The following is a 16,825-nucleotide window of genomic DNA, read 5'->3' on the forward strand; positions in this document are numbered from 1 at the left end:
CACGACCCTAGTGAGGATTAAGCGGTGTATAGATAATGGATGGATGGAACCTAAAATGAATCATAAAGCTCAGAGTTTGTCACTAGATGCTGCATACAAATCCTCTGAACATTACATAAAGGTAGATGCAGAGTGCAGTATCTACATTTTTTATGTGTGAGTTTTAAGGCAATGGCTGTTTTAGTTGGAGTGAACAAAAGAATAAACTTTTCTATGTCTTCATTTTTGTAAACACTTAGCAACACCTGTGAGCATTTCCAAATAAGACAAATGAGAGTTTGTTTTATTTCTGAACTAAATGGTTAACTTCAGTGTACTTACATAGCAAATGTCTGTGTAATCTTTTTTCCCCACAGACTTACATTGGAAACATGTTACTGTCCATTAACCCCTTCAAGCCCCTTAACATTTACACAGAGGAGCTGAGACAGAAATACCAGGGCAAAGAGCAGCAGAGAAACCCACCGTGAGTACACCCTTCTCTCACCTCTCTCTTAATAAAACTGGCAGCATTTATCGTTGCAGCTTGACATTCTGTTATTTTCTGCTTCAGCCATTTGTACGCCATAGCTGACTCTGCCTTCAGCCTTTCTCAGGCCTCCACACAGGAACAGTGCATCATCATAAGGTACTGACACGAACAACACTATCACCTATTTCATTCTGTTTCTTTAATTTTTTTATTTTAGTTTTGCCAAAAATAAGACTATTTTTTATAACATTTACCCAAAAGATGACCTCTTTTGGGTACATTTTTAACCACACAAAAAGACATTATTTAAACTGTAGGACCAGATTGCTGGTATTCTGAGTTTTTTGGCTAAAAGTAAATTACCGCACGCACTGCTCCGCTACCTCAGCTACTCTCTAGAGCAGTGTTTTTCAACCACTGTGCCGCGGCACACTAGCGTGCCATGAGAGATTGCCAGGTGTGCAGTAGGAAAGTATCCAATTTCACCTAATTGATCTAAAAACATTTTTTGAAAACAAATTATCATCTGCAAATAATATGCCATTGTCGAGTGTCTGTGCTGTAGTAGTGACTGGCAGCGTAATCATGTAATGGTCTTCCATTTCACTAGATGGTAGCGAATTGCATTGTACTTTGAGACATGAATGCGACAGGTGGCGGTAACACTGTTGTGGCGAGTGAGATTGCGGTTGACAGTGATGGAGAAGTTTTTGAAGAGGAAAAATGCTAACTATGAACTGGTCCCTGGACAAAATTCGGACCCAGATGAAGGCCCAAGTATGAGTGGAGGTCAAAAGAAGGCAAAGACGGTGAGCTTGAGGCAATCCAGTGAGAGTTATCTTTCATTTGGATTTACTTTAACGGGGGATGCAACGACACCGACTCTGTTGTGTTTGGTGTGTGGTGAAAAGCTGTCCAATAGTGCTATGGTACCAAGCAAGCTTAAACGCAATCTCCAAACGAAACACCCTTTGCTTCAAAACAAGAATGTGGACTATTTTGTTCGCCTGCACACAGAGAAAGAGGCAACATTTATGAGAAAAACCACAAAAGTAAATGAGAAAGTCCTTAAAGCTAACTACCATGTAACTGAACTTGTAGCTAAATCAAAAAGGTCCCACACTTTGGCAGAGACGTGAATATCACCCGCCTGCATAGCCATTGTAAATGAGATGCTCGGACCTGAAGCGGTTAAAGAAATAGCTGAAGTCCCTCTCTCAGATAACACAACTTCCAGACATTCTGATGACATGTCTGCAGACATTGAAAGTGTGGTTTTGGAAAAGATCCGGATCAGTGAGAAATTTGCGCTGCAACTTGACGAGTATGCTGATATTAGTGGACATGCTCAACTCTTGGCCAATGTGCGTTTCGTGGATGGAGACGCAATCAGAGATAACTTCCTATTTTGCAAGGCATTGACAGAAAAAACAACAGGAGAGGAAATTTTTCGGGTCACATCAGAATATCTTGAACAATGAGGACTTAAGAGGGAAAACTGCATGAGTGTCTGTATTGATGGAGCCGCAGCCATGGTCAGGCGCACCAAAGGCTTCGTTAGCAGTGTGAAGGAAACAAACCCAGATGCAATTGTTACGCACTGTTTCTTACACCGTGAGGCCCTTGTGGCCAAGACTTCACCAGCAGACCTAGCCACTGTGTTGGATGATGTTGTGCACATGGTAAACTTTGTAAAGACACGACCTGTGAAGAACCGCATATTTGTCGTCTTTGTGTGAGGAAATGGGAGCGGAGCATAAGGCCTTGCTGCTCCATTCGGAGGTCCAATGGTTGTCGCACGGCAAGGTGCTGGCCCCTGTGTATGAGCTGTGGGAGGAACTCAGAGTGTTTCTGACAAATGAGGGGTCCCATTACGCAAAGCTGCTTGCACGTGATGAGTGGCGGATATTTTTCATCGTCCGAATGAACTGAACACACGAATGCAAAGCTGAAATGAAAACCTGCTCACAAGTACGGATAAAATCTTTTGAAAGCCATTGGATAGATTGTCATGACTGACTGCCTGCACTGTTTTTGCATATGGTGCTAAAAATGTACATTTGTTTAATACCCTTCTTTTTGTGCAGTGGCCAGAGTGGTTCAGGGAAGACCGAAGCTACCAAGCTGATAGTTCACTACCTTAGCTCCATGTATCAGGGCAGAAACGACAACCTCCGACAGGTAATTCACTGTAGAAAACAAAAAAATCAGCTAGCAACAATGCAAAGAATTAACAGGTGCACCTTCCAGCAGGTGTCTTTCAACCATTTTTAACTCTGATTCACTTCATTCTTTCTTTTCCTTAACCAGCCCATGGAGGTTTTTCCCATCTTAGAGAGTTTTGGGAATGCTAAGACCATCCTTAACAACAACTCCAGCCGCTTTGGCAAGTACCTCCACATCCACATTCTCCAGTGAGTCCATCAAACGTTACTGTGTGAGACTTATTTTTGATGTTTCTGTTTTATTTGTCTAATGTCTGTCCTCTCGGTTGGCAGTGGAGTTGTTGTAGGGACCTCGTTGTCCAAATATCTGCTTGAGAAGTCCAGGGTTGTCTTTCAGGTGAGAACATTTATTGAGGTGTGCTGTGGAAGTACGTGATGTTACATTTGCTGAAGAAACAATCATCATCAGGTCGTAACACATCACTAGAGTTGATATTTCAATAGGATCACATCAGCAGTGATGCCCGTTAACATGCTGATGTTCTGACACCTCAGGAGTACTCAGTAGTCATTACAACATGTTTAGTACTCAGTGAGTATTTGCATCAATAGCTATAGAATTGTACCATCAGGACAAACAAACCATGCAAATACCTGGGGCCTCCCAACGATAGGAACTCCTGATGGCTATTTAATACCTTTGCATATCGCAAAGACACTATACGGTGCACTGCCGCAGCACCTAAAACCCCCAAAGTGGAGGCCCTTGTACCTCCCACATGATACTGTAGCTAAAACTCCAGCTGATTCAGAATGTGATGGTGTGTTGAAAAATCCTAATAAGCATTAATGTGAGTTAATACATGTTACTGATATGCTGTTCAAATATAGTGAATCTAGTCTTGTTTTTACCTTGTAGGTCTGTGTGTATGTGTGTAATGATGGTCCTACTGGAGGGAGAAATACCACAATGTCAGTTTTGAGCACTTTGGCAGCTGCTTTGTCAACAAGATAATGTAACAACTGTGCAAGATAAAGTGTGTGTAGGACCATATTTTGCAATGATGACACAAACATCACACACAGTCACAAAGTGAAAACAATACCAGCCATACTGTTGCAGCTGCTAACAAGAACCACTTTTGTAGAAAACAACTCATCACAAGGAGATTTGCATGTACATTGTAAACAGGACCTCTGAACGCTGTTAGTTCTTGTGTGAATGGCTAATTTCATATCACACAACTGATGGTGTTGACATGTGTGTATACAAATCGCTCAAGTTCTGTTTCTGGTTGATTGCATTTGCTGGAATTGCTACTTTGAAACTGAATGAACCTGAGATGCAGCTTTCTGAGCTTAATAGATGATGTCTATAAAAAATTTCAATCTTCAGTTTTTAGCTATATTAGCATTATGGTTCTGGGAATAGCAGTGGCACACAGTCCAGACTAACTAATCTTATCTTGAGTCTGCATACATTCTTTAACTGTGGATATATTAAGAGTCTACCACATAATAACTGTTGACTGCTGAATGACACTAAAATATTTGTTACTGTATGCTGCCATTAATCTAATCATCCTTTGGGATTTTTTTTTCCTCTGATAGATTTAAGCTTTCTGTGAATGGGTCTCCATGCTGTGTCGTGACATGAGCCTCCAAAGTTTGCACTCAAAATTCTCCAAACTTTAATTTCCATAATTCTCAAAGTAGGAAGAGTAAATGATACAGAGAAAAACAAAAAACAAAAAACGGATACTGGCTCGGGACTACTATTAGCACAGGACCTGTGCATTTAGCAAAATATGGTCAGTAATTTGTGGCAGAACTTTAAGTTTACAAATTATGACATAGAAGACTTGCATGGGGTCAAGATTACAGATAGCCTGTTCAGTTATCACCAAGAATCAAGTTCTCTTTGTCTTTCTCCATTTTTTCCCGTGGGGATGAAGAGACAACCATAAATTTCTACTTTAGCAGTGTGCTTCATGATGATTTTTATTTCTGACAAGGTAGGTCATTCTGAACAGACATCATGAACTCAATCAATGACACTGTCTAGTTCTTGTCTCATTACCTATATAGGCCAATGAGGAGAGGAACTACCATGTGTTCTATGAGCTGCTGGCAGGTATGAACGACTGGGCCAAGCAGGAGCTCTACCTGCAGGGAGCTGAGACCTATTACTACCTAAACCAAGTACATCCCACAGAGTACATCTATCTTGAGATTTTTTTTGTGTTTTCCCTGCTTTTCAATAACTCTGTGTATTTCACATTTATTTTTTCCCACTCCTCCTGTAGGGCGGTGCCTGTGAGTTAAGGGGGAAGCAGGACAAACAGGATTTCCAGCTTTTAGTTCAGTGCTTTGAGACTATCGGTCTCCATGCTGATCAGATCTCCACCATCTGGGCCATCCTCTCCTCGATCCTGCAGCTCGGCAACATCTGCTTCAGCTCATACGAGGTGTGTGTGTGCAGGAGATAGAGTGAGTGTTAGACTCATCAGACATTGATATCATATGTCTGGTGATGGTGTTTCAGAGTGAGTCCTTTGAGGTGGCTCGTATCTTCAGTGAAGCTGAGGCCAGGAGGGTTGGAACCTTGTTGCAAATTTCCTCCGAGGCATTGCAGACTGTCATCACTCACAGAGTCACAGTCAGTAGCCTCTCATTCACCAGTCAGCCCTCTCTCTGAGTTATCAGTGATATTTCTGCATGTGTGTGCATTGATTGACTGTCTTGTGTACAGGAGACCACCTATGACAGGATCTACTGCCCCCTGTCTGTGGAAAGTGCCATAGAATCAAGGTAAGACAACTTAGAATTGATGTTGGTTGGTAGTCACAAACTGCAGACACGTCCAACAAACCAACACCATTTTCTGCCACTTCTCTGGGCCTGGTACCTGTGGTGGTGGGCCAAGGATGGTAGCCCATAGTCCTTCTCTTGAGTCATATGCCACATCTTTTGGGGGTGATCCCAAGGCTAAACAAGATGTGTAATCACCCCAGTGGTTTCAGGGTCTGCACAATTATGTGCTACTAGTGGAATGTGCCCAGAATACTTAATTTAATCAAATGCTGGAATCACCTCAGTTGTTCCTGTCCCTGGCCCCTTTCAGATGGACGAGCTCGTCATCTTGTCATTAAGGGTTACACCAGCCAGAGGAATTATTTTAATCACCTGTACAATGTACATGATTCTTTCAGTCCCTATCCAACACTTAAAATATCGGCTTTGCTCCCAGCCTCAGCTTCCTATTTGTCATGAAAGTCTTGAACAGGGGCGGCATGGTAATGCAGTTGGTAGCACTGTTGCCTCACAGCTTGAAGATCCTGATTTTGAATCTGAGGTGGGCCTGGGGTCTTTCTGCATGGAATCTGCATGTTCTCCCCGTGCAGCATGGGTTCTCTCCAGATTCTCCGGCTTCCTCCCACAGTCCAAAAACATGCTGAGGTTAGTTGGTGATTCTAAATTGTCCGTAGGTGTGAATGTGAGTGTGCTTGGTTGTCTGTCTCTAAGTGTAGCCCTGCGATAGACTGGCGACCTGTCCAGGGTGTCCCCTGCCTTCACCCTAAGTCGGCTGGGATAGGCTCCAGCCCTATTTCCACCCTGCGAAGGATAAAGTGGTAAATACATAATGAATGGAAATTTAAATACTCAAATTTATACTCAGCAGCGCCCTCTGTTGGTCAGGTGGTTCAAAACCTACAACTGGATTTCTCTGCTGTGCAAAAATATTTAATTGGTCATAAATGACTGTTAAACTCAGACCAAACGAAATGCATGCTGTTCTCTAGAAAACTGACTGACACTTCCACTTCAGTAAACATCTTCACTGTAAATGGGACATCAATACAAAAAGTATCATCTTATAAATATCTTGGTTTCTGGATCAATGACAAGCTGTCCTTCAAAGCACATATATATATATATGAACTCACTAAATCATTAAAAGCAAAACTGGCATTGTTCTATAGAAATAAATCATGGATGTCTTGAACAGGGTCTGCATTACTGCTGATGCAACATCAGCCTATCTGTCAACTTCACATTCCATCCTCTAGTCACTCTGCAACAAGATGGTGAGGTACTTGAATTTCTCTACTCATAGCAAACAGTTACTCCTTCTCACCATCAGTGGACCCATTATTGCCCTGTCAAAGGTAAAGAGATCCACTGTTCCACGGTCAGGAGAGAATCTCTCCTCAATCAGAAGTTCTTCATTAGATTTTATCTACTTTCTGTGGCAACGTTTTTCCAGGAAAATGTGAAGTGTTAAAAAGATTATTACTCTTATTAATTTTGCACAGTTTGGAAAATACAAAAACAAGCAGAGGGCCTTTATTTTATTAAATTTTTGTGCACCAACAGTTTTGTTATGTAAATATGTGACTTTCCTTACATTTGTGGAACCAACAATGTCATGAATTTCCCCAGGACTCAACATTGACCATAATTCCACTTGATAACTTCTTTTTGTTACAGCATTCCTGCCTCATTTACACCTAATTCGCTTAAACTGCGCTCCCCAAGTGGTTTCACATACTCCCTGTAAGCTGATCTTCCTGTCCTCTTTCGGCTCTCCAGGGATGCCATTGCCAAAGCGTTGTACTCGGTGCTGTTTGACTGGTTGTTGGAACAGATCAATGACTGGCTGAGCCCCACAGAGATGGACAGCACCGTGGGCGTAGTCGACATCTATGGGTTTGAGGTTGGTAGTCAGTCTGGAAAGAGGTCTGGCAACTCAATAAGTAAATATGTGTTTGTGGTGATGGGTGTGACTTCCCAGTGCTCTTGTGTTTCTGTGCAGGATCTGGGAGTGAACAGCTTTGAGCAGCTGTGTATCAACTTTGCCAATGAGCAGCTGCAGCATTTTGTCAACAAGGCAGTGATCTCTCAGGAGCAGGTCAGTGATCCCTGGTGATCATGGATCCATCAGAGAGGCTCTTTTTAATAAGTCCCCCTTTGGAAATTGTTGCTGCAACAGTAATTTAGGGTTCAGAAAAATCCAGGTTTGGAAAAATCCCAGCATGACACTTGTTATATGACTGTAAAGAATCCTCCAATAGATTAGAAAAATTCTTATCTCTCTGTAAAGTTCTAAAATACACCTGTCTAAGGGGGAAATAAGGTAGACTTATCTCCACAATAAAGAAAATGATAGCATTAATTCAAATGATCAAAACCAACCTTCAAATTATTCATCCACTGATATAATCTCCGAGTCAACACAATAATTCTAATAAAGTGTCCACTCTTGGTGATCGGTCAAGAGTGTTTTATAATGTTCGGGAATTGAATTTGAGCTTAGGTAACTATGAAGATCGGATGTGTAAAGTGACTGTAAGTAAGCTATAAAAAAAAAAAACCACAAGAAACGACTGTATACGCACAAAACATTTATTACTAACTGCAACAAACAAATAACAACAACAACAAACATAAAATACAAATAATGATGAAAATGCTGAGTGAGAATCTGAGAGTGAGAAACCAAATGTGGACCAGATGTGTGACCTGGAGACTTGAAAAGCCTTTCACTGAAAGCAGCAGATAAACTGTTATATTTGGAATGTTTGTTTAAAGGCCAATTGTAATTTTGAAGCACCCGATTAGTAGAGAGAAAGTTCCACACTTGCAGTTTCCTTGGATTCTGGAGTGGGTACAGCGACATCTGGTGTTGGGAGAGAGTTGGATCAGCGTGTTGAAATTGAAGTTGGTAACAAGGACCAAAGGGACAAATTCTGTGTCCAGTAGAAAATCTGTCTGTCCTTCGAATGAATGGCTTTTTATAGTAAAATTGCTGACCAGTTACAAAGAACTCCTTTCCCAGAGGGGGTGCTAGATTTGATGCCCCTGTGGTCAGGGGGGTCAGGAGTTTTATTTTAAAGGTAACAATGTTACTTTAGAATTCTATGTACTGTACTTGTAATTATACAGCATTAAGCCTGTTAAAAAGAAATATCTCACATTTAGAGGATCGCAAAAAGTCTAAACATGAGATCTTGCACGGTTACAAAGATAATACAGTACTAGGATATATGATTATGAAACAAGCTAATAAAATAATGGTGGAAGGGATAGAGGGTTGATGGAGGGAGGATGTGGGTGGGTAGGGAGGGAGGGTTGATGGAGGGAGGATTTGGATGTGAGGGTGGAACGTATGGGGATGGGTGGGCGGGGAGGGAGGTAGGACATGGGTGGATGAGGAGGGAGGGTGTTTAGTGGATCCCTGGTGTCTGGGGTGAGTGTCTGGGCATTGGGGTGGGTGCTGGCCCATGTCGAGTGGCTGCCTGGGGTGGCCTGGTCCTCCCGGGCTCTTGGTAGGCCTTCTGCCTGGAATGGGCGGGTGGGGGTGGCTCTCTGGCTCGTGTGGCCCTGGGCCCTGTGCTTGGCCTGCCCGAGGTGGCCGGTGCCCGGCGGGGTCGGCAGCTGCTGGTCTTGGCCCACTGGGGCCTCTGCCCTGCGGCCATGGCGGGCTCTAGCTGGTTCCTTTCTCTGCCGCTGTCTGGGGGGGATGCGTGTTTGCCTCAGTGGTGTGGTGGCTGAGATTTGTACTCTGGAATTGCTACTGAGGCTCGGGTCTTGGGACTCTCCTGGTCTGCATCTGTCCTTCGCAGGGGCTCGACTGCACTTGCATGGTTACACTCATGTCTGAACACTCCTCACCCCACATATTCTGTAAAATGACACTGCATTGTCCGCACTAATACCTACCTTTGTTTGCTTTGTTTATTTCATTTGTTTATTTCTTCAGACATATGTAGTTTGTTTTTGTTTTTTCTTTTGTGTTTCTTTTCCCTCTTTCATCAATGTGCGCTTATATAAATCTTAAATCTCTTGTGAAATGTTAACTGCTGCAAAATAGAGATTTTGTAGGTGCAATTTGCCACCCAAATCCCTAATTTCTGTGAATTTCTTTAAAGATTGTGAAAGACTTTAATAAAATGAGGATGTGCATCCATTACGAAAGTTCAGTAAATGCTCATGTGTTATCACTGAGGTCTGAAGTTAGTCACTCTAACCTAATGTTCTTATCACTTGCCAGGAAACCTTTGAATTTGTGTTCTTTGAATCACAGACGACATTCAGAAAATGTATTCACACGCACAAGGTTGATGCAGTCTGCAGTGTTATGGTATGTGTCCTGCAGGAGGAGTACAGCGTAGAACACATTCAGTGGTATCCACTGGCACTCAAGAACTTCCACTGCTGTCTGGAGCTGATCTCCTCTAGGCCACATGGCATCCTCCGCATACTGGATGATCAGACCTGCCTCCCACAGGTACGCACACACCTACAGGCACACAGCCTATGTGGATAATTCTGTAACTCTGTCTTTGTGAGGAGCCTTGTTGATACAATGCATTCAACAAAGTCTGCCAGCCACCTGACGACAAGTCTTAGTCAAACTCAAAACCAAAGCTCCAAAAACACTCACCAACTAACTGCTATCTGCTACAGTCATAGAATAAATTATTAGACCACCCTTGTTTTCTTCAATTTCTCTGTCATTTTAATGCCTGGTCCAAGTAAAGGTACATTTGTTTGGACAAATATAGTGATAACAACAAAAATAGTTCATAAGAGTTTAATTTAAGAGCTGATATGTAGCCATTTTCCATGGTTTTCTTGATAGTTACATCAGTAGCTATGCCATTGTGCTGCCAAAAACAGTGCATTAAGGCTTTCCATGTTTTCTTTTCTGTCTGTTTTACTCACATGATACACACAGGAGTTAGTACTTGATTGCATAACCATTGTTTTTGATGACTGCAGCCATGCATCTTGGCATGCTCTCCACCAGCTTCTGACATTGTTCTGCTGTCACAGCAGCCCATTTCTGTTGAACAAATTCAAACAAATGTGATTTGTTTTTGGGCCTGTGGTCCACCATTTTGCCTTTGATGATTTTCCACAGGTTTTCAATTCAATTTAGATCTGGTGATGAGCAGGCCAAAGCATGGTTCCAATGCTCTGGTTCCCTATTCAGACTTTAACTGAACTTGCTGTGTGGCAAGGGACATTGTCTTTTTGGAAAATCCAGTCATTGGAGGCAGGCGCAGACAAAAGACTCGACCACAAAAACATAGAATCAATGAAACACAATTTATTTTACAAACAATGATTCAAAAAGACGAATTAAGGTTCCCAAACGGACCGGTGAAATAAGCTACCGCTAACAGATACTTACTAGAAATATTACAAGACGTCCTCTACAGGACGACAAACTACTCTTACAATTAAATCAAAACTTACCGCAACAAATGCAAACCTATTAAGTCGGGGTGGGCGAACCCGGTCCTCGAGGGCCACAATCCTGCATGTTTTAGATGTTTCCCTCTTCCAACACACCTGATTCAAGTGATCAGGATCGTTATCAGGCTTCTGCAGAGCTTGATGATGAGCTGATCATTTGAATCAGGTATGTTGGAAGAGGGAAGCATCTAAAACATGCAGGATTGTGGCCCTCAAGGACCAGGATTGCCCACCCCTGTATTAAGTAATTCTACTAATTGAGTGGGCAAGAGATGAGGCTTACTACAACACGAGAAACTAGTGAGGGGCAGCCGGAGGAGACGGAGGTGGACCAGCTGACTTCAGCAGAGGGACACAGAGAATATGGAGGGCTGGAGCCAAAGGAATCCAACAGTGGGGAATCAGGAATGAAGAGTGGATCACGGGTTGGCAGTGAACATGGCAAAATTGAAGCACAGGAGAATAGAGTAAGAACAGGAATCAAGGTACCAAGCAGAGCATACAAACGAGAGCAAAACTAACATGGGTTTTACAACGATCTGGCATGTCATGATCAATACTTACCGGAACGGAATCAAGCTTCGCTTCAAGCTAAAGGACTATGTCCCGCAGTGGCAGCATCTGGAGAGAGGGATTGTCACAGGATGCACAGTGCCCCCATCTTGTTCATCATGGGCATGAACCTTCTGATCCAAGCAGGGGAAAAGGAAACCAGAGGCCCCATGATGGACTCAGGAGTCCGGCAACCAACTATCAGAGGTTACATGGATGACCTTACAATCACAACGTCATCCCATGTTCAGGATCAGTGGGTCTTATTAAAGCTTGAAGAAGTGGCCACATGGGCGAGAATGACATTCAAGCCTAAGAAATCAAGAAGCTTGATTATCAAAAAGGGCAACATCTCCTTTAAGTTCAACCTGTCCATTCAAGGTGAGATCATCCCCTCCATCAAAGACAATCCCATCAAATATCTGGGCAAGTGGTATGATGAGACATTAAAAAACCACAACAACGTCCGCACCACTGAGAAGCAAGCAGAGACCTGGCTGGTGAAAATTGATAAGGCAGGCCTTCCAGGGAAGTTCAAGGCGTGGTTGTATCAACATGGCTTGCTGCCCAGATTGATGTGGTTACTGACTGTTTATGAAATCCCGCTTTCAGCGGTGGAAGGTGTGGAGTGCAAGATCAACTCGCATCTCAGGAAGTGGCTAGGTATTCCGCCAAGCTTCACATCAGTCGGGCTGTACATTAGATCTGGGCAACTTCAACTGCCCCTCTCCTCTCTCTCTTGAGGAGGAGTTTCAGGTAGCCAAATGCAGGGTGACCATGATATTCAGAGACTCTGGAGACAGCAAGGTCAGAGAGGCTGGAGTGACAACCAGGTCCGGGCGAAAGTGGGAGGCCTCCGCATCTCTGAGTCGGGCTGAAGAGAGCCTGAAGCTCAAGGACATCATTGGAGCACCCTGTGTAGGGTGGCAAGGCCTGAGACTTACCCATTTTCAAACTTGGGGAAAGGCCAACGCTGCAGAAAGAAGAGCTCTGCTCCAGGCGTAAATAAGGGATCAAGAGGAAGAGCGGAGAAAAGCTAAGGCTGTTGAGCTAGGCTCCCAAGGGGCCTGGACGAGATGGGATCTTCCCAAGAGGAAGGTGACATGGAACGACCTCTGGAGGTTAGAGCCCTACTGAATATCTTTTTTGCTCAGGGCGGTCTATGACGCTCTTCCATCCCCAACGAACCTCCACAGATAGGGCTTGAGGGAGGACCCGCTGTGCAAGGTCTGCAGGCAGAGAGGAACTACGGCCCATATCTTGACAGGATGTAAGGTTGCGCTAACCCAGGGCAGATACAGATGGCGCCATGACAAAGTATTGACTGTGTTGGCAGCAGGAAAGAACCAGGAAAAGTCAACACAGGATCAAGCCATCACCTGGTATAGTTTTTGTCAAGGAGGGTGCAAAGCTGCCAGGGCCCAGCAAAGCAAAGACAAGTCTGCTGCAGACTGCCCAAGCCTGGGAACTCAGGGTTGACCTGAAGAGGAGGCGTCAGTTCCCAGAATTTGTCCACACAGCCCTTCGACCAGATGCCGTGTTATTCTCCACTAGAGGAGAGAAGATCATCCTGGGTGAGCTTACCGTGCCATGGGAGGAGGGATGTGAAGAGGCATTTGAAAGAAAAGCAGAGCGCAACACTGACTTGGTCCAGGATTGCAGGGACAAAGGGTGGCAGACATGACGAGGTAGGGTGCAGAGGATTCCCTGCCCAGTCGGTCTGGAAGTTGCTGACTGCCATGGGTGTGAAAGGTGCAGACAGAAAGAAGGCTGTGCGAAGACTGGGGGAGGCAGCTGAGAGAGCCTCCTTCTGGCTATGGAATAGGAGAGAGGAGATGAGCTGGCAGCCAGGGGAGAGTGAGTAGTGGCCGGCCACCACTGCTGACTCGCCAACAGGAGAGTGTTATGGTTCCTCCAGCCTCCCCGGCATCAGCCGATCCTCCGGTCTGCTGCAACAGTCAGCTGCTGATGCCCGTCCGGGGCGCACATGCTTAGCGCATGTTGGGGGGATTAATGTTAGGACAATTAAATGACTTACTCACCAAGAAACCACCTATCCTGCACTGTGCCAGCTTGTAGCCTGTTCCCAACCATGCTGTTGGTCAGAATGAATGAATCCTGGGTTTTCCAGGCCACCTCGCAGCAATGGCACTTAAATGTATTTGCGCATCACAGATGATCTGTACATTGATTGAATAGAAATGCTTCTTGTTTACATGAACAAATTCATCTTGTGATTGTGTCTTTATAGCAATGTGTGTGCAGTCGATAGCTCCAATTACATCAAGAAAACCGGCCTTCGCTGCAAATTGCACTTTCATGTCATCCTGTTCAACTGCAGTGCATGGGAATTTGATATATCTGGCTGACTTTCGGATGGTTCCATACCACGCAGCTGGCATGGCTCGGGTGTCGACTGGCACAGTCTCGATCGGTCGTCCAGCTCCCTCTGAAATGACCCTGTGGCTAGGAAGCCCAGTGTGGTCAGCACCCGTGTGGGCACAGGCCGCGCATGGCTCTTGGCCATGTTGCGCGCCAATAATGGCCGCAGCTCCGCGCACCGTTCTAAGAGGATTGCCCTCGGGAACCTAAAGCGGCTGATGAGCCAGTCGTCCTCCTGAGCCAAAAAAGCCTCTCGGTCTCCGAAAACCTGTTCTCTTCACACTGCTTCATTGGCAATATCCTCCAACAGTGCCAAAGCTGCCATTGTTGTTAACAGTATCTTCTGCACCATTTTACGCAGGTTTTTATATCCACTCATCCTGATTGCAAACACCTGGGCGTGTTAATTGTTCATCTGTGAATCTCTGATGTGCATATCGCTTTAAGGAATTACCTTTTTTTTCATTATGTTTTACATTCCCAGCATCCACCTGTAAGTGTTACCAACGGCTCAAAAGCAATAGAAACGTGCGTACGCCAATCAAGAAGTTGGTGTGGAGGACCGCACATTTCCACATTCATTTCACTCTTGATATATCTGAACGTGAGCGTGGATAAGTGCGTTCGCACCCTTTGTACATGAGGCACCTGGTCACGTGTCCCTTATTGCACAAGAAAAGGTGACACAAAACCACAAGTTCTTGACTAGGTGGAGCCAAAGGCGGAGGTCATGTCACCCTGGGAATACAATTAAGCTTAAGAATGTCAAATAGGACATAAAGTATTATGGAATCAGCTACATTTTTAGTCGTCTTCATTATATTCTTCAGGTAATATAACTTTAGTGGTACCAGGCATCAAAATAAACAAGAAATTGAAGAAAACAAGGATGGTCTCATCAATACACACGCATGCACACACACATACTGATGATTAAACTGTGTTAATGTGTTTGGTTATTAGTCAGATAAGTTTTCACATAAATTCACAGATTCCTGACACAATGTTTCAACTTTTCTCCATATCTAGCCTTGTGTTTAAATCTGTTGCACTGTCCTCTCTCTCTCTCTCTCTCTCTCTCTNGGTGTGGAGGACCGCACATTTCCACATTCATTTCACTCTTGATATATCTGAACGTGAGCGTGGATAAGTGCGTTCGCACCCTTTGTACATGAGGCCCCTGGTCACGTGTCCCTTATTGCACAAGAAAAGGTGACACAAAACCACAAGTTCTCGACTAGGTGGAGCCAAAGGCGGAGGTCATGTCACCCTGGGAATACAATTATGCTTAAGAATGTCAAATAGGACATAAAGTATTATGGAATCAGCTACATTTTTAGTCGTGTTCATTATATTCTTCAGGTAATATAACTTTAGTGGTACCAGGCATTAAAATAAACAAGAAATTGAAGAAAACATGGGTGGTCTCATCAATACACACACGCACACACACACATACTGATAATTAAACTGTGTTAATGTGTTTGGTTATTAGTCAGATAAGTTTTCACATAATTTCACAGATTCCTGACACAATGTTTCAATGTGTGTGTGTGTGTGTGACAACAATAGGCCACTGACCACACCTTCCTCCAGAAGTGCCACTACCACCATGGAAACAGCCCTTACTATGCCAAGCCCAAGAATCCACTGCCAGTCTTCACTATTTATCACTATGCTGGAGCTGTCACCTATCAGGTATTAGGCACAATACACAGGTATATGCAACAAATTTGCATTTGTATTTCATTTTAAAAGGAATACCATCACTTTACAGGTCCATAATTTCTTGAACAAGAACCACGACCAGTTCAGGACAGAAGTGGTGGAGCTCTTTGCCAGGAGTCGAATTAAGGTTAACCAACTGATCCAAATATGTGTGTGTGTGTGTGTGTGTGTGTGTGTGTGTGTGTGTGTGTGTGTGTCTTAAAATATATGTGAAGTGTATATGTATTAAAATATATGTCTGTCTTATATGCACAGCAGTTACTCAGAGGAAACAAAAAAATCTGCATCTACAGTATGAGGAGATTTTAACTACATGGCACAATCAGATCATGACGGTTTATATATCATTCAATTTCACTTTATGTGGAGCATCTTTCACAAAAGTTAGAGCTCTTCAAAGTCACTAACAAATGTCACTAATAAAACTGTGGAAATAGTAGGTGACAAAAATTAAGCACCACTCTTCATAGGCCCAGCAGCACTGCTGTTTGTGTGTTTTTTCAGCTCATCTCTTGTTATTAAAGCTCTGAAATGCTAATATGACCTGCAGGCTGTCACATAAACATGATTGAGTATGATAGTTGGAATATTTCATCCTCAACCATACAGATGGATTCACCTATCAGACAGTGAATTGCTGGATTCATGCATACACTATGCTACTATGCATCCATAAACCCTTGCAACGGCTTTTTTCAACTGACCTTGAAAACCTTTCTTTTTGAAATCCTGTTTGTCATTTTGCCAGCTGCAGGCTGCAGAACAAAGATAGGAGGCAAGGAGAGGATTTGACATGACATATAATATCTAATAATATTTTTGAAATATATGAAAATAAAACATTTTCTAATATATAGGAGATACTCATTACGTTGTAACATTTTTATCATAATGGTAAGACCTCTGGATGAATGGATTCCATAATAGATATCTTTTCTCCTAAATTTTGCGATTTCTTTTTTTATCAGATTAAATATGTAGACACAGACATCATAATAAAACATGTTTTGGCGTTTTTTCTACAATTAAAAACTACTTAGAGATTTAAAGATGAGAAGTATTTTTTAAGTATTCTATCATTCGCAGTTATGGTGAGATTACACAACTGAGACTTTGCTGTTTTTTACACTATTGAAGAAAACTGAAAGCATTAAAGTATGAAGCAACACACATTCCATCTCAAATCACCAAGTGGCCTTCTGCTCATCCATCTCTGATTTACTTGAAACTTTATTTTCATAAACTGTGGATATTTAAAATG

General features: G+C 43.2%; 1 protein-coding gene across 1 annotated transcript; it reads left to right on the forward strand.

Moving 5' to 3' along the window:
• The first annotated feature begins 371 nt into the window (after positions 1-371).
• LOC103362860 (unconventional myosin-XV-like) lies at positions 372-16,336 on the forward strand. The gene is made up of 15 exons (XM_008289370.1): positions 372-466; positions 554-628; positions 2,560-2,653; positions 2,783-2,886; positions 2,971-3,034; positions 4,726-4,839; positions 4,944-5,105; positions 5,183-5,296; positions 5,390-5,448; positions 7,231-7,354; positions 7,454-7,549; positions 9,797-9,928; positions 15,409-15,534; positions 15,614-15,691; positions 16,313-16,336. The coding sequence occupies exons 1-15, from the start codon at positions 372-374 to the stop codon at positions 16,334-16,336; spliced, it is 1,461 nt and encodes a 486-aa protein (XP_008287592.1).
• Positions 16,337-16,825: the final 489 nt, after the last annotated feature.

The sequence above is a fragment of the Stegastes partitus genome, unplaced genomic scaffold (genome assembly GCF_000690725.1).
Source record: "Stegastes partitus isolate 25-593 unplaced genomic scaffold, Stegastes_partitus-1.0.2 Scaffold609, whole genome shotgun sequence".
In the NCBI taxonomy this organism is placed as follows: Eukaryota; Metazoa; Chordata; class Actinopteri; family Pomacentridae; genus Stegastes; species Stegastes partitus.